At 39.0% G+C, this 27,309-nt stretch overlaps 2 protein-coding genes across 7 annotated transcripts in view; both read left to right on the plus strand.

Annotated features, from left to right (window-relative positions):
* The first annotated feature begins 633 nt into the window (after window positions 1-633).
* Window positions 634-5,581, plus strand: med6 (mediator complex subunit 6). Its single transcript, XM_077236536.1, has 8 exons — window positions 634-718; window positions 1,792-1,951; window positions 2,179-2,270; window positions 3,950-4,032; window positions 4,117-4,225; window positions 4,321-4,436; window positions 4,528-4,555; window positions 5,065-5,581. The coding sequence occupies exons 1-8, from the start codon at window positions 697-699 to the stop codon at window positions 5,217-5,219; spliced, it is 765 nt and encodes a 254-aa protein (XP_077092651.1). The 5' UTR covers window positions 634-696; the 3' UTR covers window positions 5,220-5,581.
* A 575-nt stretch (window positions 5,582-6,156) lies between these two features.
* The window catches only part of pcnx1 (pecanex 1), a 33,909-nt gene continuing 12,756 nt past the window's right edge, over window positions 6,157-27,309 (plus strand). The window contains exons 1-16 of one of the 6 annotated variants that reach the window (XM_077236537.1): window positions 6,192-6,476; window positions 9,175-9,389; window positions 11,353-11,458; window positions 12,485-12,515; window positions 13,165-13,233; window positions 14,215-15,840; window positions 19,499-19,628; window positions 22,150-22,343; window positions 23,892-23,985; window positions 24,067-24,124; window positions 25,302-25,549; window positions 25,632-25,785; window positions 25,871-25,903; window positions 26,541-26,712; window positions 26,927-27,037; window positions 27,128-27,219. In XM_077236537.1, coding sequence (XP_077092652.1) covers window positions 6,324-6,476; window positions 9,175-9,389; window positions 11,353-11,458; window positions 12,485-12,515; window positions 13,165-13,233; window positions 14,215-15,840; window positions 19,499-19,628; window positions 22,150-22,343; window positions 23,892-23,985; window positions 24,067-24,124; window positions 25,302-25,549; window positions 25,632-25,785; window positions 25,871-25,903; window positions 26,541-26,712; window positions 26,927-27,037; window positions 27,128-27,219 — 3,486 coding nt within the window. In that variant the 5' untranslated portion in view covers window positions 6,192-6,323. Of the gene's footprint in view, window positions 6,477-9,174; window positions 9,390-11,352; window positions 11,459-12,484; window positions 12,516-13,164; window positions 13,234-14,214; window positions 15,841-19,498; window positions 19,629-22,149; window positions 22,344-23,891; window positions 23,986-24,066; window positions 24,125-25,301; window positions 25,550-25,631; window positions 25,786-25,870; window positions 25,904-26,540; window positions 26,713-26,926; window positions 27,038-27,127; window positions 27,220-27,309 lie in introns of all 6 variants that reach the window. The other 5 variants (XM_077236538.1, XM_077236539.1, XM_077236540.1 and 2 more) reach the window with 5 other exon arrangements.

Below are 27,309 nucleotides of genomic sequence, written 5' to 3' on the forward strand. Positions count from 1 at the left end.
ACAAGTAACTCGAGTTATGTAATCAGATTACTTTTTCCAAGTAACTAGTAAAGTAATGCATTACTTTTAAATTTACAGCAAAATATCTGAGTTACTTTTTCAAATAAGTAACGCAAGTTACTTTGTTTTCCCATTTATTGACTGACAGCTCTCCGGTCCCCATGTTAAGAGAAATTTGGAGTAAGTGCAGAGGCATTGTATGTGAACATGATGTTATTGTAGTTCTAGACTAAATGCAAGCATGCATTTACTCATCTCACTTGCACAAAAAAGAATCAGTATTCCTCAAAATGAATAAAAACAGTGAAATGCAAAATCAAAATACTACGCAAACCTGCAATAAATAAATATGTTAAATAAAACAAATATTTTTATGCATTTAATCTCACTTTATTGACCAATGTACTTGCTGCTGATCTTCGTGATTCAGCAAAAATGACTTAGGATTTTTTTTCTTTTTGTCGTGAAATTTATTCTGTGCCCTCTTCTGTACACATTTACATTTCTTTGAAATATAAATTTCATAAGGGGCACCGATATTTTTTTCAACAATGAGTTTTAATAATAAAACAAATTAAAATGGCATATTTTTTAATTCAGAATGGGTTTTGTTAATGCACTACATGGAGCAATCGTCATAGAGCGTCGACGATTATTGTGTCATCATCAGCCTGCGCCTGAGTCCGAACTGCGAAGATGGCGTCGGTGGATTTAAGAGGTACTTTTCACGTATTTCACGAATTGTTTTACAACGATGTTTTATTCGTTGACAGTTTTATTCCTGTCAAATCCCTTCGCCATCACATTGAAATGCTGTAAAAGAAATAAAAAATAGATTAACGTTTGCCTTGTCAAGCCAACATAATCACACTCTTAGCATTGTCGCTGTAGTTTGTTGTAGGAGGCGCGCATTGTTGTTTTCTACTGTATATTTTATTGTTTTTGTTTATTTGTTTGACGGAAATATTCACATTCGAATATGATTTTTTTTAAATAAACAGCGGGATTTTTTTATTTTTTTAATTATTTATTTCAGTCTTTAACATAACATTAAAAATAGAACAATGGCCACAGATCACAAGTACGTTCCAACATATGCATCGTCAAAAAACAAACAACATAAACAAATAGGTTCATGTTCACCAGCCAAGGTTTTGCAAAAAGATACGTGAAATCCTGGGACCTATATACTTAAAAAAAGGTGTCCATGTCTGATAAACCATATCCATTTTCCCTTTTGACCAGTAAGTAATATATTCCAGTGAAAGAAAATCAAAAATCACTTCAGGGATCCATTTAAGAAAAATGCTCTTAAGGGCAGCATAAGTAAGGAGATTACAATTTTCCTGTTTGAAGCACTCTTGAGTCTTTATATTATTATCAGCAGCACCTAAAAAAAATATAAAGTGGATTTAGGTCACATCGTGTTTAAAATATAAGACAAATTATATAAGTCATAGAATAAATATAAGTCTCCTACAAATCTGTACCCAATAGGCTATAATATTTAAAAAAAAACTTACGTCAGCTTAACAGTGTAATTTGGAGATGATGTAAAAGTTTCAACTGCAGCTCTTTAGTTCTTTTACAAATTGATATATTGCCTGCATACTGCCAAATTTGTATACCGTCCAAGTATCTGCATTATTTGAGAGCCCCAAATCTTGCCCCCAAATAGCTCGGGTTACCTCACTATTGACTTTTGCTCCTTGTAAGAGAGCTTCATAACAGTGACCTCCCAGATATATTATTCAGATCTATTATAATAAATAAAAAAATTGTGATTGTCAGATAATCTGCTGGGCATCTCGTGGGTGGACAGTGGCTGGGTACCCATCCTGAACCCCAGCAATGTGGTGGAGTATTTCTCTGAGAGGAGCAATCCCTTTTATGATCGCACCTGCAACAATGAGGTGGTGAAAATGCAGAGATTAACCCTGGATCACCTGAAGTAAGCACTGATGCTATTAAGAACTGGGCAATGTGTGTTGTAGATGTGTCAGAATGTATGTAATCTACATGTCTATGAGTTGGAAACAAAAAGACAGACGATATGTTATCTTTATTTAACTGTCACACTGCTGCTTGTTTTATTTTCGAATAATTTAACAAAAAAAATAGGTTGAGCTGGAGTAGAGTGTGTTGTTTGCGTGCTTATTTCGTGTTTTGTGTGTGTAGTCAGATGGTGGGTGTGGAATATATTTTACTTCACGCTCAGGAGCCGATTCTGTACATCATCAGAAAGCAGCAGAGACAATCACCAACACAAGGTGAGTTTCTGCATTGCTGTCCAGTTTCTGCTGTCTGTTAGGCTGTTCTTTTAGTATCATCATTATGTATCATTATTTATGAATATTTTTGATTAAGTGTGTGCGTTGTATTTGTAGATTTACGCTCGATACATCAGCCACCATATTGTTATCGGACAATATTTGTTCATTTTTTATGTTAGAAAATGTTAGAAAATTTGGCCCATATATTAAAGCCAATAAATAATGGATTATTTTCTTCAGCTGAGAAACTTCAGATGTGCACTGTTCGCCATGATGGTTTTGAATTGTTTGAAATATAAGTGGATGGAATCACTTCAAAAAAGGAAAATACAATTAAGTGCAACATGTGCAGCGCAAGTCATATAGGCTACATAAAATGAAATAAATAAAAATAATGAGAACCTTGAAATTGTGTGTTTGTGACATGGCTTTTAATGGTAAGACTTTTGTTTTTATAAGATGCTCCCAAAGATGTGGATTGATATCGGCTGAAATGTTCATATCGGTGCATCTCCAAACTGTAATGTTGACAGACTTGCGATCCAGGTCAAGTTGCGTATGACATCATAGTTAACAAAAAGGACAACGTTAAAGCAGTTTTAACATGGAATTAATTATTATTATTATTATTATATTCAAATTGTTTGGCTTTCTAAAAACACCAGTGTGAATGTAGTGTGGATTGAGACACTTTCACAACTAAAGTTTGAGTCCAGATACAAGTCAGTGTACCCTTTTTTTTTTATTCTATAGGTTTGAGATTTTAATTTTGCTCTCAAAGTACACCAGATTGATTCATTTAAATTAAAAATTGTACACAATTATCTAATCCTTTCCCTGGAGTTCCCTAAGGGGGCCGAGGTCCGCCCGTTTCTCCGCCCTGCGAGAAACCAAATTGAAACAGAATGTTGTTACAGTATATTTGAAAAGCAGCATAATTTAGTACTTTAACTTTATAAATCTGGTTTGATTGAAGACTGACCATTAAATGAACCATTTACCGGAGTAAAAGCTTTCATCACTAATACATAAAGTTTCTGCTGTCTGCGTGGCTGTTTTTGCTTATTTGTTACAACTTTGTCTCCCTTATTCTGCAATCACTCTTCTGTTTGTGTTAATTCTTATCGAATTGCTAGAAACATTTTTAGATGACAAAAAGTTGTTTCAGAGGTTATTACTTTTTGATAAATTATTACAATTCTGTTTTGAATTTTGAAATAGTCAAGCCACCTTTATTTATAAAGCACTTTAAACAATAAAATTGTTTTCAAAGCAGCTTTACCGTGATTAACAGGAAAATAAGGATCAGTGATACAAACTTCATCAAATTTTAAACAAATTAAAATTTTGTTATAAAGCAGCTCTACATTAGACATTAGTATCAATATTTTGTTCAAATCAGTTAAGCGTTGATTCAGTTCAGTTCAATAACTGTAAAGTTAATCATTTATGAAGTAAGCAGCTCTACAGGAGACAATAGTGTCATTAAGCTCGAGTCAATGTTGCGCAATTAGTCAATTATGAAGTTGTAATATTGTGCACTGATAAATTATACACGGTAATACCAGGAATTTTTCCTTTTGTTCACTTTATATTGAATATGCTGACATTAAATTTCTCTGCAGAAAAACAAAACAATATAATCTTTTTGCATGTTCTGTTTCCCTTCCCTGCAGTAATCCCTCTTGCTGACTACTACATCATAGCTGGAGTGGTGTATCAGGCTCCTGACCTGGGATCAGTCATCAATTCCAGAGTGGTGCGTTTGTAAACCTTACAACGATTTAATAACTCCTTTCTCTTATCAGTATGAACATCAGTCTTTTGCTTTGATGTGTCCCAGCTCTCAGCGGTTCATGGGATTCAGTCTGCGTTTGATGAAGCAATGTCGTTCTGCAGGTACCACCCGTCCAAAGGGTATTGGTGGCACTTTAAAGACCAGGAGGAGAAAGGTGAGAACACGCACAGCAGCAGGAAGCATCTTTCAACAAGTACAACTGTACCTGTCAAAAAGTGTTACATTTGTGTGTTGTATGTGTTGTTATAGAAAGGGTAAAACCTAAATCTAAGCGGAAAGAGGAGCCGAGTTCTTTGTTCCAGAGGCAGAGAGTTGACACGCTGCTACTAGATCTGCGCAATAAATTTCCCCCAACTTTCTATCAGGTATTACTAATGTACTCCTCATGAAACATTTCTAACTGGTTTCTGAATAGAAAAAGGAAAAAAATCTCACGATTTTGTGTCTCCGTTTCAGCCCAAACCAGGAGAGAAGCCTGTACCAGGTGGGCAAATACTTACTCATACAATGCTCATAAATACATACTCAACTAGGTCTCACCATATCACACACTACAGATGAAAATCACAATTCAGTTTTGTCAATACTTCAACTAATCTATATATAAGCCGTACTTGAAAAACATGTAAAAATTGAGATGCAATCACAGTCAAGTAGAGTTTGACATGATGCTGAACAAAAATGACAATGTCCGGTACAGTTTCAAAGCAATTTAAAAATAGAATGTGTTGCAGTATATTTGAAAAAGCAGCATATTTTGGTGTTTTGGATGGAAAAATATAATCACTCGCCATCACTCCTATTAGCCACTTTGGTTTATATAAATATTTTAATATATACATTTTTCTATTGTATTGTATTCTATGTAGTATTGTCAAAAATATAGATTTTTTTGATGGGCTACTGAAATATCTAAACTTTTGTCCATATAATATTAATTGCTAATATACAATATATATATATATAAATATCTCTCTCATTGTCTGTCCTTAGTGGAGGTAAAGAAAGAGCCAGAAGTGCCAGTTGAGACTGTGAAGCCTCAAGAAGAACGAGAGACAAAACCTCCCGCCCCTCCTGGCCCTCCCCGGCCAGCCCCACAAACTACACCCAACAAACCACCACCTGAGAAACGTGCACGTCTGCAGTAACACTTGCGGGCCAGCCACAAACAAGTTTGATTTAATGTTGCAGGACTGATTGATGCACAAACCTGTGGACAGTTCTCTGCACCTGTTCTCTGGACTGTTACAGTTATTATATATATATATAAATACATTTTCTTTGTAATTTAATAGTTTTTGAAATAAGGGAACTGAAATGTGTGTGTATGTCATTTTCTATATTTCAGTGTTTCTGAGTTCTGTATCATTCACAGTGAAAATAAGTTGTTTTTCAGAGCCTTTTTGCAGTGTCGTTCATAATTCAAATAGTGTACAAACTTTTTTCTGCCTATTAAAACTCTGTTTTTGTATGTTCTTTGTAAGTGATTAAATTACTAAGTAATAATGAAGTTAAATTTCTTTGATTTTGTGTAATGTCTTCTTATAGAGATTATATATTGCACAGCGCCCCCTTGTGTTTGGATTGGCACTCGCATCTTTTGCGCTTCTGCATAAACGTGAACTGCGCTCTCGTTAGTGCACTAGAAACAGACTCATAGCCAGCAGCAGATATGTTCTGATGAGAATTCAGTTTTATTCATATAACAGTGACAATTAGCTCGACCCAAATACTGCCAGTCCCGACCTAATTTATTGCACCTGGATCTGCATACAGTAACCGCGCTTTCACTAAAAAATGCATAATGGTACGAAAGAATCATGTTGTTAAAAATATTTGTACTATTTTTTTCGAATACCCACTCGCGCTTAGTATAAATTCATGACGATACGATTCTTTTTTTTTTATCCAACAACCTCACTAAGAGGATGTGATTGTTTATTTATCAAATTTAAGTAAACAGGTTTCAAAAAAAAAAATCAAAGCTTTCAACAGTATCGCCCCAGATGTTTTTGTTGGTCGATACTCGCGCTCGCCGCGCGGAGGCGCTACAGAATAACCTGCATCTCTGGCACGCGCAGTGCCACTTTCTACACGAGCTGAGCGCGAGCTGCCGGGTGCGCGCAGGGCACGATGGGACGGGAAGCGCAGCTCTGGAGGACCACAGAGAAGAAGATGGCTGCGACGGGGCTCGACGGGCCAGCGCCGTACCTCCTGCTCCGAGACGGCTAGAGAGGGGATAGGGGGTAAATATGGGGTCGCAGACCCTGCAGATCCTGCGGCAGGGCGTGTGGGCGTCGGTGACGGGCGGATGGTATTACGACCCCCACCAGAACACCTTCGTGAACGCGCTTCACCTTTACCTGTGGCTGCTGCTGCTCTGCCTCCCGTTCACGCTCTACATGGTGAGAGATGTAGCCGTCGGGTTTCTTCTTCTCTCCATCCCTCAGTCCTTATCAGCGCATCTCTATCTTTTCCTCATTCTTTATCCATCTCTCTCTCTCTCTCTCTCTCTCTTCTCTCTCTCTCTCTCTCTCTCTCTCTCTCTCTCTCTCTCTCTCTCTCTCTCTCTCTCATTTTCAGTATTCACAGGCTACGCTTATGTTTATTCGTCTCCCCAAAAAGATTTCCATGGTCACGGAAAACCCTGAAATATCAGCAATGGGGGTTTGGGAACTGTTTTTTACAGCTGAATTGGTTCAGTTCTGGCTTGATGAGTCTTTGTTTTGGTTTTGACGACATGTTTTGACAGTTGGGTATTTTAGACCTGATGTCATGAGATTTGGTGCATGTTTAGTCTTTCTCTGCTTTAGAAGTATAGTTCTTCTTGACATTTCAAACCTGTTTGACTTTATTTCTGTGGAATTCAGAAGATGATATTTTGAAGTACATTGGAGATGTGTAACAAAACTGTTTGACTTTCATTGAGTGGAATAAGATAATCAAAATAACCTTTCTTTTATATGAACAACATACACCGCGATTCCATAGAAAAAACCTTTTAGTGAATGGTCCTTAAAAGAACCATTGTTTCTTAATGTGAAGAAAATAAGAACCTTTCACCAGTACAAATAATCTTTAGTACAATGTAAAGTTTCCATAATTTATTCTTGTGATGCTAAGCATCATTACTCCAGTCTTCGGTTTCACATGATCCTTCAGAAATCATTCTAATATTCTGATTTGATGCTCAAGAAACATTTCTTATTATTATCAGTTATAATCTCAATATTTTTTTGCTGGAAACCCATGTACACTTTTTCTTCACGTAATTCTTTGATGAACAGAAGTTTTAAGAGCAGCATTTATTCCAAAAAAATGAAATGTCTTTACTGTCACACTCTATTTAATATATTTAAAGTGTCCTTGCTGAACAAAAGTATTTTTTCTGTCAGAAAAATATTACAGACCCCAAATGTTTGAATGATATTAAAGGTTCTTCTTCACAGAACCATAGATGTCCATAGTAGATGCTAATAGTAATGTATTTCTTAGTACTGTGCTTTTGATCTAATCAGGATTTATCAGTGAATTGTTGTGACACTCAGAACAGCCACAGTGAGTTCTGATCCGTTTTAATATAAATCGCCAGAATGAGCTGAACAGTGAACACAGAAATGTTGAACTTCTTTCGCTCTTCGCAAAGTTCCCATCTACCCATCGTGGGTTTGTTTATTAAATATATTAGCTAATTTGTATTATGCTTTCAGCCAAAAAAGTGCAGTACTCTCAGCTGTTTGCCACATTTTACCATATTTAAACCGTTTCCGCAGAATTCCCCAGATGCATTAAATGCATTAAAAAAACCATCGTCAAATTCCATCTTTATCATAACGACTCATGGCACAACAAAATCCCTCTTCACTGTGAAACATTATACTTCTGTTTGCAGGCTATTTATAAAAAGAGACTTGTAATAGGCATCATGTGTATAACTTTTAAAGCCATGCCCGTTCTGTGGGTGAGGTCTCGGGTTTGTGCATTAGATATGTGACGGAGCGGCTGGTGCCACTCAGTCCGTATTTAACGTCCTGCACAGATCCATCCATCTATCTAGGTTCAGCTTGAGTACTTTATTGCCTTTTAACCACAGCTAAATGATATCGTGTAAAATCCTGCACTAGTGCTGAAATAATCATTGAATCAATAAGCAACTGATGAATGTGCTCCTCGGTTTTTTGAGGATTTATATGAGTGTGAGTGTGTGTCAGATATGGAGAGGTGTTTAGTCCACAGATGTCCGTTCAGTGCCAGGCTGTTTTTAGCCTCTGCCCTCCGGTTTCTACTGAAATATTGTTGACCCTTTTTATAACCCTGTAACTCTGTATAACCATGTCCTATATTTGAATATGATATTTATACAACGGAAGGATGTTAATAGGCGGATATATGTGAGCTTATCACACCGTCTAATCATAATGCCTTGATTTGCTTTAATGTCAGTATTTGAAATGATCTGGCTCTTTTAATAATTCATTGATGGGGAAATACAATAGATCAATAATAGATCTAAGGATTGTACTCAACCTTTCAGACGTTGTGATCGGTAAGGTTTTTTGAATCCCTTGATGGGAAAAATAATATGTCAATAATAGATCTAAAGATTGTACACAATCTTTCAGAAGTTATGCTCGGTAAGGTTTTTACATTTTAAATACAAAATTTAGCCTTTAATGCTCACCAAGGCTGCATTTTGTACAGTAAAAACTGGAATGTTCTGGAACTGTTTTATTTTAATATAGTTTAAAATTTATTTCTGTGATGGGAAAGCTAAATTCTCATCAGCCATTATTCATAATCCTTCAGAAATCATTTTAATGTGCTGATTTGGTGCTCAAGAAACATTTCTTATTACCATCAGTTGAAAACAGTTGTGCTGCTTATTTTTCAGAATGTTCAAATGAACAGCATTTATTAGAAATAGAAATCTTTTGTAAAAATGTAAACACCGTCACTTTTAATCAAATGTATCCATCCCTGCGGAATAAAAGTAGTTATTTCTTTATAAAAATTAGAATGATATTGCAAATGAGCTCAAAACCACAAAAATGACTTATTTTTTACTCATGTAAAATCTCTTGCTGTGTCTCTCTCTCTCTGTAGGCCTTGCCCCCCACCATGGTGATTGTGGGGATCTACTGTGGGGTGATAGCGGGTATGTTTGTGCTGCTGAAGGCTGTGAATTATCGCCTGCACACCGCGCTGGATGAAGGGGAGGTGGTGGAGCTGCGGGCCAAAGGGAGTGAGGGGCGGGTACAGGGGGCAGAGCACCAACGTGAGGGCACCGGCACCCGGCAAGAACACTCAAACGGGCCTGGGTAAGAATCATTTATGGTTTACTCAAAAGCCATTACAAAAAGTAGAGAGTCACTGCACAGTTAAAGGACAAGTTTGGTATTTTAAACTTAAAGCCCTGTTTTAAGATCGTTTCTGATGAAATAGAACGGTTAAGATTGAAATTTGGACAAATGCTGCTGTCCCGAGAATTTTTGGTTTCTGTGTTAGCACCCCGCTAACACAGGGGCACTGGAAGAATCATTCATAAAACGCATTAAACTTTTCACCGAGTGGTCTGGGGTGTTCACTGATAAGCTCACACAAAAATCGCTGCAAAAGATGCTTTCCAACAGGTTTTATCGTAGTTTTTGTCCAACTCCATTGACTTGTATTGGATGTTCTGTGAGGTACGGTATTACTCCGCCGCTGGAAACGGAAATGGGGTTGTTTGTATTCTTTCTGTAGTCTTATGCAGTCGCGGTATCGTAGGCTATGCTATCCAAACATTGGCAAAGGTGCATTATCCCACCAACTGGGCTGGAGTGTCTATTATTCAAGCTCTCAACGGAAGAATGTCCGAATGTGAGACGTTTGGAAAAATAGGTCCACAGTTTTACAACGAATGGTAAAACACCTGTTGGAAAGCATCTTTTGCAGCGTGTTTGTGTGAGCATATCAGTGACAACCCCAGACCACTCGGTCTTCCAGTTCCCCTATGAAAACATTGGGGGGGGGGGGGGGGGGTGGGGTGGGGGGGGGGTGCTAATACAGAAATTCTCGGGACAGCAGCATTTGTCCAAATTTCAATCTTAACCGTTCGATTTCATCAGAAACGATCTTAAAACAGGGCTTTAAGTGTAGAATACCGAACTTGTCCTTTAATGATTTTGAGTTTAAGAAGTTTCTGATTTGGCTCAAGAACAGTTTTGAATCATGGTTCTGAATTCTCTCAATAAAGGTTGTGATATAAATCATCTTCGGGGTTAAATCTTCACAGGAAAGGTTCTGATTCAGTTTAGGAAAAGTATTGACTCATCTCAAGAAAAGCTTTTGAATGTCACGTTTTTCAAGAAGGATTTGGAATCTCGACAGGGAGGCCCTGATTCCACTCAGAACGGTTCTAATTCATCTCAACAAAGTTTTGATTAAGGGACAGCGCTGTTGCTCAGCGGTAGGGATGTTTCTGAGAGCTAATCTGCTGTCGTGCTGGATCCATTCATCACCCACTGAGAGAGAGAGAAAAGGGAGGAGGGGAAGGAGTGAGTGAATCAGTAGAACTGATATAGAACCTGATGCTCTTGTTTGTTTGCTCAGAGGAGTCGGAAACAGTCTCCAAACTGTCAGAGAGTCAGAACACATTAAACACAGTTACTCAAATCATGAATCAATTTTTTTAACAACGTTTGTTTACAGGCTTCAACAACTTGTCATGCTTTTGAGAACACGCATATTTTCTTGCATTTCTATTTATATGTAAAAGAGAAATCGATACAGGATGTACTATAAACGCACATCTGGAGGGACATTCATGGTTTGTCCAGGTCTGTACTTATTAAGAAAATATATGATATTTCTGCTTGAGGCCCCTGAGCTGAAGAGCTCATGTGTTTTTAATTCTTCCAAAGACCCTCATGTATCTCCTGAAAACTGCCTCTAGCTACACCAACGAAATAATGGAAAAGGCAGACGTTGGTAGGTGAGCTCTAGCCATGGGATTACCATTCACCACCACATTTTATTCTCTGTGGGGCCAATCAAAATAAACCTCCTAAAAATATTTGTATAATCTCCCAGAAAGTGAAGCGAGGGAGGGTGATCTCTGCCTAATGGGTGGCAGACATTGGATAGATGCTAGAAATGATCTCCTCTCTGCTGGTGCCTGAGCTGCTGTGCAAGTTTGATCATAAATGACATCGTTAACTCTCAAACCCTCGGGCTGTTCCTGTTAGTGTGTTGCTAGGTAACTAACCTTTTGTGTCTATGTGTGTGTGTGTGTGTGTGCAGGGATCCAGGGGGTGGAATGGAGATGTCTGATTTTGTACGGGAGGAGACGCCACCGGTCGACTGCAGTTCACGGAACTCTTACGTAGGAATGGACTCCAGCCATCAGGTTTGTCTGTCTGTCTTTTTTATTCCGTGGCAGACACAAAGTCCAGAAGGGGGCGTTGCTTTTTTTGCCCGCATTTCTTTTGTTTGTATTTTTAAGATTCAAAGATTTATTACCACTGCACATTGTTAGTACCACCACAACAAAGAATGTTTTTGGGGGGCACTTTTACTAACAGCTGAGGACTACAGATGTTACCATGAATTATAATGTAAACATAATACTCTTTGCTTCAAAATAAGTTAAGATGAGTCTGAAATAATTGCTTTGTGGTTATGAATAAGAATGAACACCCCTGCGATAGTTTCTTTAAAAGTTTTAATATTATATTCTAGAACATAAAAAATTGCCATGGAGAACATTTATAATATACTTTAATATGTATATTGAAACATAATATGTGAAAAACAATGTATATTATTATGTAAAAATATCAATAATATATATTTTATTTATTTATTTATTTTTATTTTTATTTATAAAATAATAAAATAAAATATAAAAATATCAGTTTTTTATATTTTTATTTATATTTTTATTTATATTCATATACATTATATTTATTCTATATATTCATATAAATAATATATATTTGTAAATATTGTAAAAATTAAATATTAGAAATTCCTAGTATTATTTACTTTTCTGCATATACTGCACTAATTTTGTGGTAAAATAATTCGTTTTTGCTAAATGAAGTTGTCCTGGTTTAGAGTCTGTGTCTGTTTGATGGCAACCCTTCAGTCAGAATCTGTCGCTGCTGTATAATTGGTGAAAGCTCAGGGGTGTTATGTTCTGGCTTATAGCACTGCTTGTCCCAGATTTGTGTGTGTTCGGTCAGAATCTGTTGGTTGAATCGTGAAGTCATAGAGTAGAAACAAAGTCTAATTGGTTATGTTGTGATTAAATGACTGTGATGTGTTTTTGTGCATGTCTGCTAAATTAGTAACAGTGATGGGAAGTTACAGACATCATGATCACATGTAAATGACTCACCAGAGCTTATTTCATCTCTCTCACTCCCAACAGATAACCCATGGAGGCTCAGTCACAACTAAACGTGAGACCTTTTTTTTAATCTCTTACAGTATTAGTATCTAGTTAAAAAAAGTGAACCCAAAATTAAAAAACAATGTATTTTTTTTATACTCGCCTTCATATAAACCTGTATGACTTTCTTTGTTTTGTGGAACATACATATAAATGAAATGCACCTTATCATAAAAACCTGGTGTAACCTGCTTGCCTAATATCAGTCACACACCTCCAGAATGACAAAGGAAGCCCAACTGACAGCAACAGGAACATTACAGGGTGTTCTCAAGTGTTCATTAGAAGTTGTAGGACTTTTTGAGTTGTAAAAAACTCAGAGGACAGTAGTGTGAACCAGGTTTACTATAAATAGATGTGTTCAGGATCAGAGAGAGTTTTTCTGCAGACAGCAGCAATATGTCAGAAGACCTGCAGTACTGCGGGCCACGTCAGGGATGTGTTTGAATAAAGCTGCAAAGGTAAGTGAGGAGAGAGAGACAGAGAGAGAGAGACAGAGAGAGAGAGACAGAGAGAGAGAGACAGAGAGAGAGAGACAGAGAGAGAGAGACAGAGAGAGAGAGACAGAGAGAGACAGAGAGAGAGAGAGGGCGGATACGTTAAGTTAATGAATAAGTTATAAAACTTGACCTTCTCTGTCTCTCTCTGTCTGTTTGCAGGGGCAGGTGTTGGAAAGGCTCCCGACGGCATTAGTTTGAGTTTGGCCCAGAGTTGCAGTCATGACCAAGGTGTGAATCTTAATTAAAACAGCTATAGTATAATGCAATGCAAATTAGTCTTTAGAAACACCAAAAGTTCACTATTGATATCACTTGAAGAAATAGTTCAAGAATATTGTCATTATTTACTTACTCACCATGTCATTCCAAATCTATATGAAGTTGTTTTTTCCATGGAACATCCAGACAGATGCTGATGTATATCAAAACTGTGCTTATAAACGGATAGACTTTAACGATATCACCATCAGAAATCAGTTTTTCTGTTTACACTCTAATGGCAATGATAATGTGCATTTTATTTTATTCTGCATTTTATTTTTATTTTAGTCACACATGCAATGAAACGTTTTTATGTCCTCAGCAGAAGTGAGAATTGGTTGGTTAGGCAATTATTTTTATTGACTGCAATTTTATTCAACTGTAAAGTGTTTCGTAAAAGTTTAAATATATAGCTGAAATTACCTCTGACATGAAAAAGGTTGTCTGTGTCTCTCAAAAACCAAAAGTTTTTATCTGTAAAAAAACTTTTAGTAAATAATGAGATGACACAGAAAGGTAACATCAGCACTGCACACTGGAGTCGGACTTTCTAAAGCACATAAGCAAAAGACCTTAGGGACAGTGTGGTTTTTGGATAGTGTGCAGAATGGAGTAATAAATGAGTTTGATGACTAAATCAGTTATTAACAATGCATCAGCACTCAGGACTGTGTTTATTAGGGATGTCGATATTTACATTTTGACTTGACCATGATTTCTTTAAGCATTTAAACAAAATGGAGGGTAAAAGCGTCCAAACTGCAATATTTAGCATAAATGTAACAACTGCAAAGCAAGCAAGTCATTGCATTTTGATAACATTGCATGCACTGATAAATCGTTCGCTGTAAGCCCAGGATTGTCCATTAAAAAATAAGGTAAGTTTTGACTCCCAATCTGTAATTTTCACACACATTTTATTTTGGTTATATTTCTCTTTCCCTCTAGATTTAATGTCGGATCCAAAGATGTTCTGCCTTGTCTCCAATGACTCTTTTGCCTCCATGCAGCCTTCAACCTCATTGGCTCAGGACCTTTATGGCTCCACCCCCCACCCTTTCAGTCAGTCTCTGTCCTCGTGTGACACAGAAATTACTGCCCATCTTTCCACCCACTCACAGTCATTCCGCAAAGAGTCATCTCGACCTCGCGGATTGCCTCGCACCTCAAGTTCTGCAGGATCTGCTTTTCCAGATCCTTCTCTGCCCGAGTTCAGCCTGTACCCTCCACCCCGCCGGGGAGGACTGGATCCTGTCTGTGAAATGGAGGCCTCCAGGTCACAGAGGGCGACGGAGAGCTCTGAGCAGCCAGACTCTGGAACTCCCAGCACTTCAGTAACCGAATTCCACAGATATCATCCGAAGGAGTGCCGCAGGATATCACGATCTGTCTCCCGAGATGCAGGGGAAGGAGAGTGTGCTGGGGAAGGGGGATCTGGGCTGTACCAGTCAGAGGGTGTTCAGGGGGGACGGGAAAGAACAGGGGGACGCAGTGCCGAAAGTTTACGGAGTTTAAGCACACGCAGCAGCGGCTCCACTGAGAGCTACTGCAGTGGGACAGACCGGGATACCAACAGCACCCTGAGCAGCCTACACAGTGAGCAGACTAGCTCCACGCACGTAGAAAGCCTGCTGTCGCTGTCTGGGGATGAGAAGGTAAATGCGGGACATGCCGACCCGCGTAACTCTAATATGGCCTCGGGGGAGGCTAATAAAAACCCCCATGCCAACGAACTTGCCACCAAATTGCCCACCGGTGATGCTCCCAAACCTGCAAACTCAGAGGGTCAACAGGGGGAGGGGACTGTGGAGATGGCATCAAGGACTAGCGTAGATGTCTCTGCTGGTCTTTCCCACCAGCACCAGGAGGCGGAAGCAGACAAAGTGCGATCCAAAACAGCCAATCTTGTTCACCGGGCTGCCTCCTCGTCTGCCGCCACCCGGAGTGGTCGGCGAAGGAGCGGTAAGCAGCGTGCAAGTAGTTTTGACGCCAGCAGGCACCGGGAATACATTTGTGGACGTGGCATGGCAAAGCCTCGGTCGGCAGTCTTCATGAAAGGAGAGGAAGACTCCAGTGATCAGAGTGAACTTAGTTGTGCCTCCAGCCTACACTCCACCCACCAGCTCAGCACAGACTCCTCATCCAGCACACCCCACTCCTGCCCCTCTCCTGAGGATCGCCGCAGACCCTCGCTACTGGCCAAAATGCACGGTGTGCAAACTCACAGTCAGAGAGATAAGGAAAAGGAACGAATAAAGGACAAGGAGAAAGGCAAACGCAGAGCTACGCGACGTACTCCGAGTACAGGCAGCGCCAAAACTCACGCCCGGGTCTTGAGCCTGGACAGCAGCACTACTGCTTGCCTTAATGACCCCCATCATTTGGGGGCACCAGCAAGTTCTAGACCCCTTACCACTTCCAAGTCGGACCTGGAGGCAAAAGAGGGGGAGGTGTTGGATGCGGCGTCCCTGCTGGGAAGGGCCTCTCAGCTTGAGTCAGTGACCCGTTCAAGAAACAGCCTGCCCTGCCCCATCTCCCTCAGTTACACACAAGACGCAACGACAGGATCACGGGGTGAGCACACAGTAATGCGATACTGCACATGCACTTACTTAAAATTTAAGTTCTGTCATCATTTACTCAGCGTCATGTTGTTCCAAATCTTCATGACTTTCTTCCATGAACTGCAAAATGAAAAGTTTACCAGGATGTCCACACTGCTCTTTTCTATATAATGAAAGTGAATACTGACCTGGGGCTGTCAAGGTCCAAAAATGATAAAAAGCAATATAATAAACCCAAGATCTATCATTCTGTCCGTTTTGAATCAGACGCAGAGATAAAGTAGTGTGGTAAGATTACATTTATTTGAATTAATTAATTGTATTTAATTTAATTAATTAGATAGAGAGAGAGAGATGAGATGAGATAAGATAGGCGTACCTGTGTCCTTTCAGCGTCCCTCTATTAACAACAAAGCTGTCAGTTTAATTACTTCAAAATAGCAATGTAACCCCCTTGTTGCTGAGAAATATAATGTAGCGATTCAGTAGCAAAGCTATTTTGTTACTATTTTATTAGTTGTTTTATTAAGTCACGCGACAGCATTGATACGTTTCTGTGCGTGCGCAGCACGAACTCCACTCTCTGTGTGTGAGTGACGAATGTGTACTTCAATGAAAACAGCGCATAGAACGTGATTGAACTGACTTGGATTTACCTGTGCATTAAACGGTTTTATTGCACTTCCAGCCAATCAGAATCGCATATTTAGACAGACCATGGTATAAAAAAAGATTCCATGACAAGGATGTGGCATTGCAGATTTGACATCAATAATGTAGAGGGTCAATAGTTTTTTAACTGATTGTGATGTTCCAAATTTGAAAATGCACGTTTTCAACTCAAATAAATGAATTTTTTTGTAAACAACGATACATTTTTGTTTGTTCCCCACACAAAGCTATTTGTCTTGAAATCTCCTGGTCACCATTCACTTTCATTGTCTGGAAAAGAACCGTGAACATTCTGCCTAACATTTCCTTTTGTGTTGTTTGATGCAAAGAAATCATGCAAGTTTGGAACGAAATGAGGGTGAGTAAGTGATTACTTTTCATTTTTGGGCGAACTGTTTCTTTAAGTAGTGATTCTGAGATCAGTCTGAAGTGCTAGACATCTGAGGTCTGCAGCAGGTCAGAGCTCAGATGGATGTTTTTCAGCAGAATGTAGCCAATCAGATAACAAGCTTTGCCCAGAAGCGAGTAGATGCTAATGCAATGTGTTTTGCCAGTGCAGCTGTGACCCACAAACCCCTACAGAATTACTGATGTGTTACTCTGACAGCCTGTTGAATCTATATCTGCGAGATCTGCAGGGTTTATTCTCTCCTCTGGTCTACAGTGACGCACCTTTTGCTTGTGTGAGAATGAATTGCGATATCAATGCTGGTTCAGTGATTCTAAAATGTAATGGCCCCTGTTTACACCTTTATCTACTGCTGACCACTTGTGATCAGATGCTGTGTTTTTGTGTTTGGAAGTACAAGCGTAGCCTAATATATTGAGGTGTGTGCGATGTTTAGATGTCTGTGTTATGATATCTTCTCTCCTGTGTTTGCACTAGTGCTTGAGGGTTTGAAATTTTAGCTGTGTGTTTCTGATGCGCTTTGTTTATTTGTAACAGTAACTGGATCATGTTTGATGGAACATTGGCTAATGTTCTTCTTGGTCATGCTCCTGTTGTCTTCTCTGTCGGCTTATTACTCACAAGTTAGCTGGTCTGAACATAGAAAAAGCATTGTTGTAGAGAAAAACATTCTGCCTCTGTTTATAGCCCTTCTGATCCTGCGTGAGATTGTTTAGACTGTTTTATTGTACTAGTAATAAAGTTTTTCTTTCAGTGATTAATCATCAGATCAGGTCAAAGTTCATCAGCAGTGGGAGTGCTGCAGTTAAAGTCCATGTTTAGAAGAACTGCTCGCAAAGACTGTTTATAATGTTACAAAGGCAATGTGATTAACCATCTGGATGCAGAAAGATGACAATGGAGTTTTAGTTATGTTTTTCACTGGTAGTTTGGTTGCAAACACATCATTACCTTGGATTTTTATTATTCTTCTTCTTATAATCACATTTGTATTCCTGTTCCTAAAGATGTTTCTTCCAATATTGCCTTTTTTGACTGCATGTTCGTCAAAACTTTGAAAACATGACAGCATTTATTTTCCATCAAGAGGGGCATACATTTTTGGTCAGAATCAGAATCAATTTTATTGCCAAGTAGTGTTGTGCACATACAAGGAATTTGCTTTGGTAATAAGGTGTTACCGAGGCTGCTATATTCAGCGCCAACTTGAGAAAAAATACAGCATGACATGAGGAGAGGTGAGGAGAAAAAAAAGGCAACCCCCAGACTATGCTCCTGTAAGGAGTACAGTCTGGGAACAGGAAAAAGTCAAGACCTTGTATTGACACTGCAAGAGTCAAGCACTCTGTAAAGTCTCCTCCAGCACATGAATTTAGGGTGCCAATTCATGTGTGAAAATTATTATTCATGCTCCCAGTCCCACCCAACCATTTTTTCTCAATTCGAGCCTGATGAATCTTGACATTGTAATTTTTTTTTGGCTGGGCAGTGTACATTGTGTAAATATGTGTATGTATGTGTGTGTGTGTGTGTGTGTGTGTATATATATATATACACACACACACACATATAGCTGGAGCGTTTACTCCAAGGAGGCAAGGGAGGCAGTGTCTCTTCAACAAAACTGGATGAGAAAATAATTGATATTACAAAAATAAAACAGCTCAAATATTAAAACGTATAAAAGTCACTCGTTTTTATAAAGTAACAATGTCCAACAGCAACACCCACAGGGGAAGTTACAGCGAGAGGCGCGCCTCCTCTGTTCCATTGACTTAAAACAGACCCCCCTAATGCGTGCGGTGGGTTCAGTGGGGGGTAATCGAGAATGAATGGGGGAAAGTCACGTGAGGGGAGGCAATGCCTCCATCGCGCTATGATTGGTTCATGTGATAAATCCTACCTCTTGTTTTTGTGCGCGTTCTCATCTGCCTGGATGACGGTAATGAGGCCGTTAATGGGAAGACTAATTAAAAAAGTAAGTAAACAACTCGGCCATTTCACCGCTTTGTCGCGTCAAAATCAAACTTTAAATGGGCTGAAAACATGATGACTGTGGGGGATTTTAGTGAGTAATCAGCTTGGTGAAATTAAAGGTACATCTTTGTGTCTGTGACCAGTGTGTACAAGCTTGATGAATCCTGAAAATAAAAAGAACAGCTGAACATTAGTTCACAAATAAAATTGTTTAAATTGTTACTGCCTTTAGTTATTATTGGAATAAATGTATAAATTGGAATAAATGTATAAGAGTGTGTGTGTATGTACACACACACACACACACACACACACACACACACACACACAAACACAATGTACACTGCCCGGTCAAAAAAAAAGTATATATATCACATACTACTTTATAAATAAACTCCTTTGGGCTAACTCAATTTGTTTTGCATTAAATATGACATGGGTAAGCATCTGGCTCTTTATATTTTGCATTGGTGTGTTTGATGATTCTTATGTCTACACTTGTCTTCTAAGAGTGCAGCTTGTGCTTGTATGCAGCACTAGTTCAATGAAAGCTTATTTTTGGTGGCTCCCCTATTGATGGACTCCCTCCTGCCTTTTTCTTTTACGGCAGCCCCAGGGAACGACGACACAGTCACATTTCGCCGAGAGCGTAGTACGTTTCGTCGACAAGCAGTGCGTAGACGGCACAACGCAGGAAGTAACTCCACACCCCCCGCTTCTCTCATCGGATCCCCGCTCAGGTACGACTCGCCGGAGACTGATCGGCCAGTTGCAGAACAACAGCTTTGACTCACCTGTTCTGATGTTCACGTCATTATTCTCCTTCCTCGTTTACTTACACAACTTTAACTGTCATTTCCACGCTTCTCTTGGCCATTGCATGAAGTCATTTCCACGCTTCTCTTGGCCATTGCATGAAGTCATTTCCACGCTTCTCTTGGCCATTGCATGAAGTTTAATGCTGAGTTTGCTTGCTTCCCTCTTCTTTCCACTTTACAGACTTTTAACCCTTCCTCAAAGTACCAATGTGCTGGTACCGGAAGCCAACGTTCTTGCATGTTGCCTTTTCCATACACTTCATGTCTTCATTTTGTTCTTGCATGAGTTCTTTTTATTTTTTTCCCAGTGTCTATTTTTTGGGCCTTTTGGGGTATTTTGATCCTGTTCTGATAAAACACGTTACCACGTGAAGTTGTCTAACTTCACCTTCACTGTCACACACATACACATGCTGCTTCTGGAGTCTCTACTACTGTATCCTGGAGAGTAACGGTCACTGTGCCCTTCTCTCACATGCTAAATCTGTCCATAACCCCCAGATACAGCCATCCTTGCCATCATAGATGCCATCATGGCTTCAGACGGAGAGAGAGTGGTTGAACGCTTTGTCTCATCTTCTGGCCTGGGGCATGTCTGTCTCTCTTGAAGGATCATGATGAGAGCAAAAACCATGTGGGGTTTTACTTTTACAAATTTGAATCCAAACCACATCCATTCACAAACATTCAAAAGTTTTGGGTCAGTAAGATTTTTAAAGGGTTAGTTCTCCCAATAAATGTAAGAAGATATTTTAAAGAATGTCGGTAACCTGACAGTTGATGGACCCCCTTGACTTGCGTAGTATTTTTTTTTTTTACCCATATTCTTCAAAATATCTTCTTTTGTGTTCGGTACATTGTGACAATATATTTCAAATGCTGTTATTTTTAACTTTCTATTCATCAAAGAATCCTGAAAAATTGTATCACGGTTTCCACAAAAATATGAAGTAGCACAGCTGATTTCAGATATAATGTGTCTTGAGCATCAAATCGAAAATGATCATGTGACTCTGAAGACTGGAGTAATGATGCTGAAAATTCTGCTTAACCATCACAGGAATAAATTACAATATAAAACAGTTATTTTAAATTGTAATAAAACTTTGCAATATAACCTTTTACTGTATTTTTGATCTTTGAAGAGTCTTCTTTCAAGAACATCTTACCGACCCCAATTATTGAACGACAGGTTTTGTGATTTGAATTCTAAATTTGAATGCTGGTTGAAATGGAATTTCAGAAATGTTTCATGACATGAAAATTCAGAATATTTGTTTGAGAAATGTTATAAATGGTCAGATCCGATTTCAAATATATATATTTTTCAGGATGTTGACTGTAACGTCATACACAATGCCTTTTAGAGTGTCTTTGTCTGAAATCCCTTATTTTACAGTCACGTGGCATTTACTATTGAACAGTATTGAACAGTGAATGATCAAGCAAGTGTACGTTACAGACACATCATCCACATGAATGTGTATTAAACACAGTGATGCCTCTAATGCTTATGACGCACTGATGAGTTCAGCAGTTTTCCAATTTTCCATCATCTCTTTCCAAAATGACTGTCAGCAACTCTCTTATGCCACTTGTTTTGCCTGTGCTTTTGTGGCAGCCAATGTAGATATTAGGAATGTGCAAAACAACATTTTTAAATGGTTGCATCAGTGAATGGTCAACTAATCAACAACAAATAAACATATATGATTTTGTCACTTTCAAAATATAGACTTCTCTGTAGTCATCTCTAATAATTAGATAAAAAAAAACAAATTTAATTTTTGTGCAGCGTGAACGAAGGCATCTATTTCCCCTTTCTCTCTGTTTTTACCTAGTAATGTTCTGTTTGCGCACACACACACACACAAACCTCAAAATCCCTCTTGCTTTTTCTGGTGGTGAAATCGGAATACTCCATCCTCTTCTCTTCCCGTTCAGCACTCCTCTCATTTTACACTTCCTGTCAGCTCCCATAACACCTCCAGAGCCCTCATTCTACTGTCTCTCACTACCATCTGCCTGTTTTTCTCTATAAATGTGACCTTGCACTTTCTTCCAGCATCTTGTTCTGTTTTTGTCTCCCTTATCTTTTAAATACACAAACACGCACACACTTCGTCTCACTCTAGGGACTTGAATATTCTAATGACTAACATTTTTTTTCACCTTCCAAAACATTCAGTGACTCATTTTGGTATGTTTGGGGGTGGGGTTGGGTTAGTTAACTAGTAGTAGTTAAAAATAACAACACTGGACACAATGCACTGAAAGAACAGTGTGCAACATAGTCAACCGCAATGAACTCAGGTTCTCCCTGAGTACTCGGTTGACTTTGTCGAGTGCAAAATGTGACCAAAGTGACCAAAATGTCCATCCCTGTGTCACACATGTGCAGTCTCCTACTCATCCCGAATCATGCATATTTCTACTCCTACAGTCTGCAGGAGGCTCTGAGTCAGGTATCTCAAGCTTCAGGGTCACAGGTCAGAGGTCAGCCATCCCGCACGCCGTCTCAGGTGACGGTATTGAGCACTAGCGCCTCCCTGCTGGTCAGGAATGGAAGTGCGCAGCTGGAGGGCTGTCCGGATAAGGCGTCCACTGTGGGCGTGACCAGTCTGCAGGATGACTTTGGTATGCACCGTAAAATTGCCTGCTGTCTGTCACATCATCTTGTCATCCGTCACACCTGCCTGTTAAATTTGCATCCCGTGTGTCTCACACTTGCATGCTGTCTGTCACACCAAGTACTATTTGTCAGATCTGCATGCTGTTTAATTCCATTTGCATGTCATTTTCTGGAATCAATATTCAGTCAGTGTGCATCTGTAGTTGGTTTTCGTTAGATTGACAGGTTGTATTGGCTGTGGGAGTTCATCTTTATTTATCTCTATCATTTTACTCATTTTTCTGCATGTGTATGTGGGATTTTTTGGGTGTTTTGGATCACACTGATTATATGGCTAACATCATGACTTTACTTCACATTTTGTATGCATGTTTGTGTGGCATGGACTTTCTTTGGTCAGTCAAACTCTTCCCTGGGGGTCTAGAGGTATTGATGCAGCGCTCTCACTGCTGTGGTTAAGGTTTGCTTCCGGTCAGGGAACATGCTGGCTTATTTCCCTCTCGGGATCAATAGTGCATCTATATATCTATAAATATCTATTGTTTTTGAATAGAGAAACACAATAAACTTTTATCAGCTTAAAAGGCTCATACAGTCAGGAAGGATAGAGAAAGGATTCTTTGTCTTCGTTACACCTGGTATTAGCATTAGTATTAATCTCACTGAAGACGTTCCATGAACTCATGGGCATGTATTTATCTGATTTGTCTGAATGTGGTTTTATTGGTCCCAACACTGGTCCCCTTTACACCTGTATTTAGTGCTGTCCACTGGTGATTGGATCACTTGAAAGAAACAGTTGAAACCAAATTACTGTTACAGGCTGTCAAGAGTTTTGTTTGTGTGCGTGTGTGTTAATATTCTCTTGAATTTAATTTTGCAATCATGCTATATTAACAGTTTCTTATGCTATTGTTACATTTTCAGCGGTTCTCGTCTACCCCTTTTCAACTGAAATGTCATACTCCCAGTTTTAAGAACATTTTAACACTCAAAGAACTGAATAAAACAACTTCGGAGCCAATAGCCTTGTGGGTAGCGCTCCGACATATAGTGCAACTGCTCCTCTGGTGGCCGAGTTCCATTCAGCAAGGGTGCATTCAATTGATCAAAAGTGACAGTAAAGACATTTATAATGCTACAGAAGATTTCTACTAAAATATCCTGTACTTTTAAATTTCTTTTGAACTTGTGAATGGTAATGTAAGTTATTTAAATGTATAACAAATAAACTTCATAGCAATCAATTATCACATTTATATTAAATTGTTTTATTGTAGATAGGCTAAATAAAGCTTTTTAGAGCCACTGTGTAGCTAAAATCTTTACACAGGAAAGGAATCAAAAAGAGTTGGGCATTTCCAGTATAGACGGCTTTCCAGATTAGAATGGGAGTGATTTAATTTTATTGGAGTCGGTCTTGCCAGATTGAGAAGTTATTGTTCTGAAAACTTAGTGCAGATCAGCAGGTATTATGGGGACAGTGTCCTATCTGTGGTAAAAGGCTCCACGCTTATGTGACCCCTAACCTCCTGTGTGTTTGTGTGACTCAGGGAAGCTGACCCCACCTCTCTATGAGGTCGGAGGATGTGACATGTCCCTGGTGAACTTTGAACCTGCAACCAGACGAGCCTCCAACAACCTCTGGTGAGTTACAGCACATGTACAAACAGAACCCAGAATCCCTTGTTGAATATCCAACAGCTAAAAGTCTTTCTCTCTCTTCAGGGAAACAGACTCTCACCTCTCCAGTTCTACCTCAGTTCGTTTTTACCCTCATGACCTGGTGAGTGCTTCTGAACACACACACACACACACACACACACACACACACACACACACACACACACACACACACACACACACACACACACACACACACACACACACACACACACACACACACACACACACACACACACACACACAGAGAATATAAAGACTGTGAGAAAATATAGTGACATACAGTATGAGATTATTTATTGTGCACAAAAGTGCTTGTGTGAGAAAGCAGCACAGTTGAGACTAGGGCTGGGCAATACGACAATATACATCATTTCAACAATATACTGTAAGGTGTCTTTAGTTAGAAACGTGCATGAATTAGAAAATAAAGAGGAGGATGTGCTTGAGGTTAAAAAGAGTTAAGTGCAAAATGCTGTAAACTTACACTCGAAGCACAATTGTCCTTTGTGTGGAGTTTTCACGTAAACACACCCGGTTATATCTTAAGTGAATGTAAACAGTTGGGTGAAAATTGAATGTGTGTCAGTGTGTTAGATCTGTCCATTAGGAATGGTAGATTATTTCCACCACGGCTTAAAAGAGTTTAAAAGGAAATTGTGACTTTTTATCTCACAATTTTGACACTTTTTTTCTTCTTCTCACAATTGCAAGTTTCGTAAATATAAATTGCAACTTTATATTTCAGAATTGCGAGATAAACTTTGTGGGCTATAACTCGCAATTGCAAGTTTATATCTCATAGTTCTGAGACAAAAGTTTTTATTTTGTCGCAAACAAGCTTCCATAATTAACTTTTATTTTTATATTTAATTAAAACAGGGAAGACTATGCAGCGTTTTATTTTTTATTTGATTATTCAATTTCTGTAGTATTTTTTTTTTACTATATTAAATCATGTACCTACTGAACCTAAAAATTTTTTTTCAATTTGTATCTTTGTTCTATTGTATTTGTCCTATTGTTTGTGATTTGCTTCTTTGTTCTTATTTTATAATTACAAAAATAACTATATTATGATATATAGTGTTAAATAACATTTCTCATATTGTGACTTTGGTCACATCGCCCACCCCTAGTTGAGATGATGAGCTGAGATGATGTGTGTGTGTGTGTGTGTGTGTGTGTGTGTGTGTGTGTGTGTGTGTGTGTGTGTGTGTGTGTGTGTGTAAGTGTGTGTAAGTGTGTGTGTGTAAGTGTGTAAACTCACTCCGGCATAGTTCTCGTTTCCTCAGATGCGTCTGAATCGTTTGCTGTCCATGGACCCAGAGCTGTTGGAACAGCACGATGTGGACGGCAGTCCTGACCTGCAGGAGGGGCCGAACTCCACACAGGGCTCCACACACAATCACACACACTCACACACGCACGCGCTCAAAACCAAGCAGTACTACCGCTTCTGGCTGCTGCCATACCTGTGGGTCGGGCTGCACTTTGACAGACTCACACTACTGGCCCTCTTTGACAGGTACACACACACACATGAATGTGTATTATTGATATGTTTCATCTCATATCCTGATGGTGCTTTGTGTGTGTGTGTTTATCAGGAACCGGGAAGTTCTGGAGAACATGCTCTCGGTGGCTCTGGCGGTTCTCGTGGCCTTCCTAGGTTCTGTGCTGCTAGTTCATGGGTTCTTCACTGACATTTGGGTTTTTCAGTTCTGCCTCGTTATCGCCAGTTGCCAGTACTCATTGCTGAAGGTGAGAATCCCACACTTTTTAAATACACACTGATCTAATGAATCTTTTTTTTTAATGAAAATTTGTCTTTTGATCCTTTAATCAGAGTGTACAACCCGACTCTTCATCACCCAGACATGTGAGTAACACACACACACATGCACACTCTCTCTCTCTCTCTCTCACTCACACACACACACACACACACACACACACACACACACACACACACACACACACACACACACACACACACACACACACACACACACACACTCTAATACAGTAACACACACTCCATTACTGTGAGACAAAAGCCAACTTAAGTTGATCAAATCTGACAGTAAAGACATTTATAATGTTACAAAAGAATTGTATTTTTAAAGGAATGCAGTTCTATTCATCAAAGAATCCTGAAAAACATAATTGTTTCCAAAAAAATATTAAGTAGCACAACTTTCTTCAACATTGATGATAATAAAATGTTTCACCAAATCAGCATGTTAGATTATGATTTCTGAAGGATCATGTGACACTGAAGAATTATTTTAAATTAAAATAATATTTCACAATATTACTGTTTTTACTGTCTTGATGAGCATTGAGATTTTTTTTTTTTTCAAACGGTCTCCAAACCTTTGAATAGTTGTGTATATTCATGATTATATATTAATTAATTAATTAACATCATCAAACCTTTCTAACATTTGCAAACAGAAATTTGTGGTCTAAATTCATAGATGCAATGATTTTCTTTCCCTCCTGTGTGTGTTTAGGGTCATAATCGTATAATCGCCTACAGCAGGCCTGTGTATTTCTGTCTGTGCTGTGGGCTGATCTGGCTGTTGCACTATGGGAGTGTAAACAGCAGCTCCAGTGCAGTGTCTCTATATGGAGTCGCTCTCACCAGCTCCATCCTGTTGTCTCAAGCGCGGGATCTCCTCATTGGTGAGCACTGAGTGTAAATTCCCAGCAGATGAATATGTAGTGGTTTTTGGTTTGCTCTTTTATTTAAATCTGCAAGCCATAAGCTTTTTCCTCAGCATTCCTGTGAAAGTAGAAAAATACTCCAGAGCTGAGTACAGAGAAAATCCTGCTGATGGGACGGGACTCAAGTACTCCGGCTTTACATTATTTCTCTCTTTCTTCTCTCTCACTCTAGTTTTTACCCTGTGCTTTCCCATCATCTTCTTCATTGGGCTGCTCCCTCAGATTAACACTTTTGTCATGTACCTGCTTGAGCAACTTGACATTCACGCCTTCGGAGGAAACGGTAACACATGTGACCATTGTAAAAAACTGTTGTGTTTGTGATGATATTGGTGTTTTAGAGACTCATTGTAATGTCTGTCTTCACTCCCAGCATGCACCAGTCTGCTCTCAGCTCTCTATAGTGTTCTGCGCAGCGTCGTCACCATAGCGATGCTCTATGGGTTCTGCTATGGCGCCCTAAAGGTGATGAATCACTTTTGATTTCAGTTGTATTTGTGTGGATGTTGGATTGTTGTGTGTTAAAGCACACTGAATATTCCTCTGTATATTATG

This window comes from Siphateles boraxobius, unplaced genomic scaffold, assembly GCF_051911475.1.
Source record: "Siphateles boraxobius isolate OS27281-9 unplaced genomic scaffold, OSU_SipBor_1 20, whole genome shotgun sequence".
Lineage (NCBI taxonomy): Eukaryota > Metazoa > Chordata > Actinopteri > Cypriniformes > Leuciscidae > Siphateles > Siphateles boraxobius.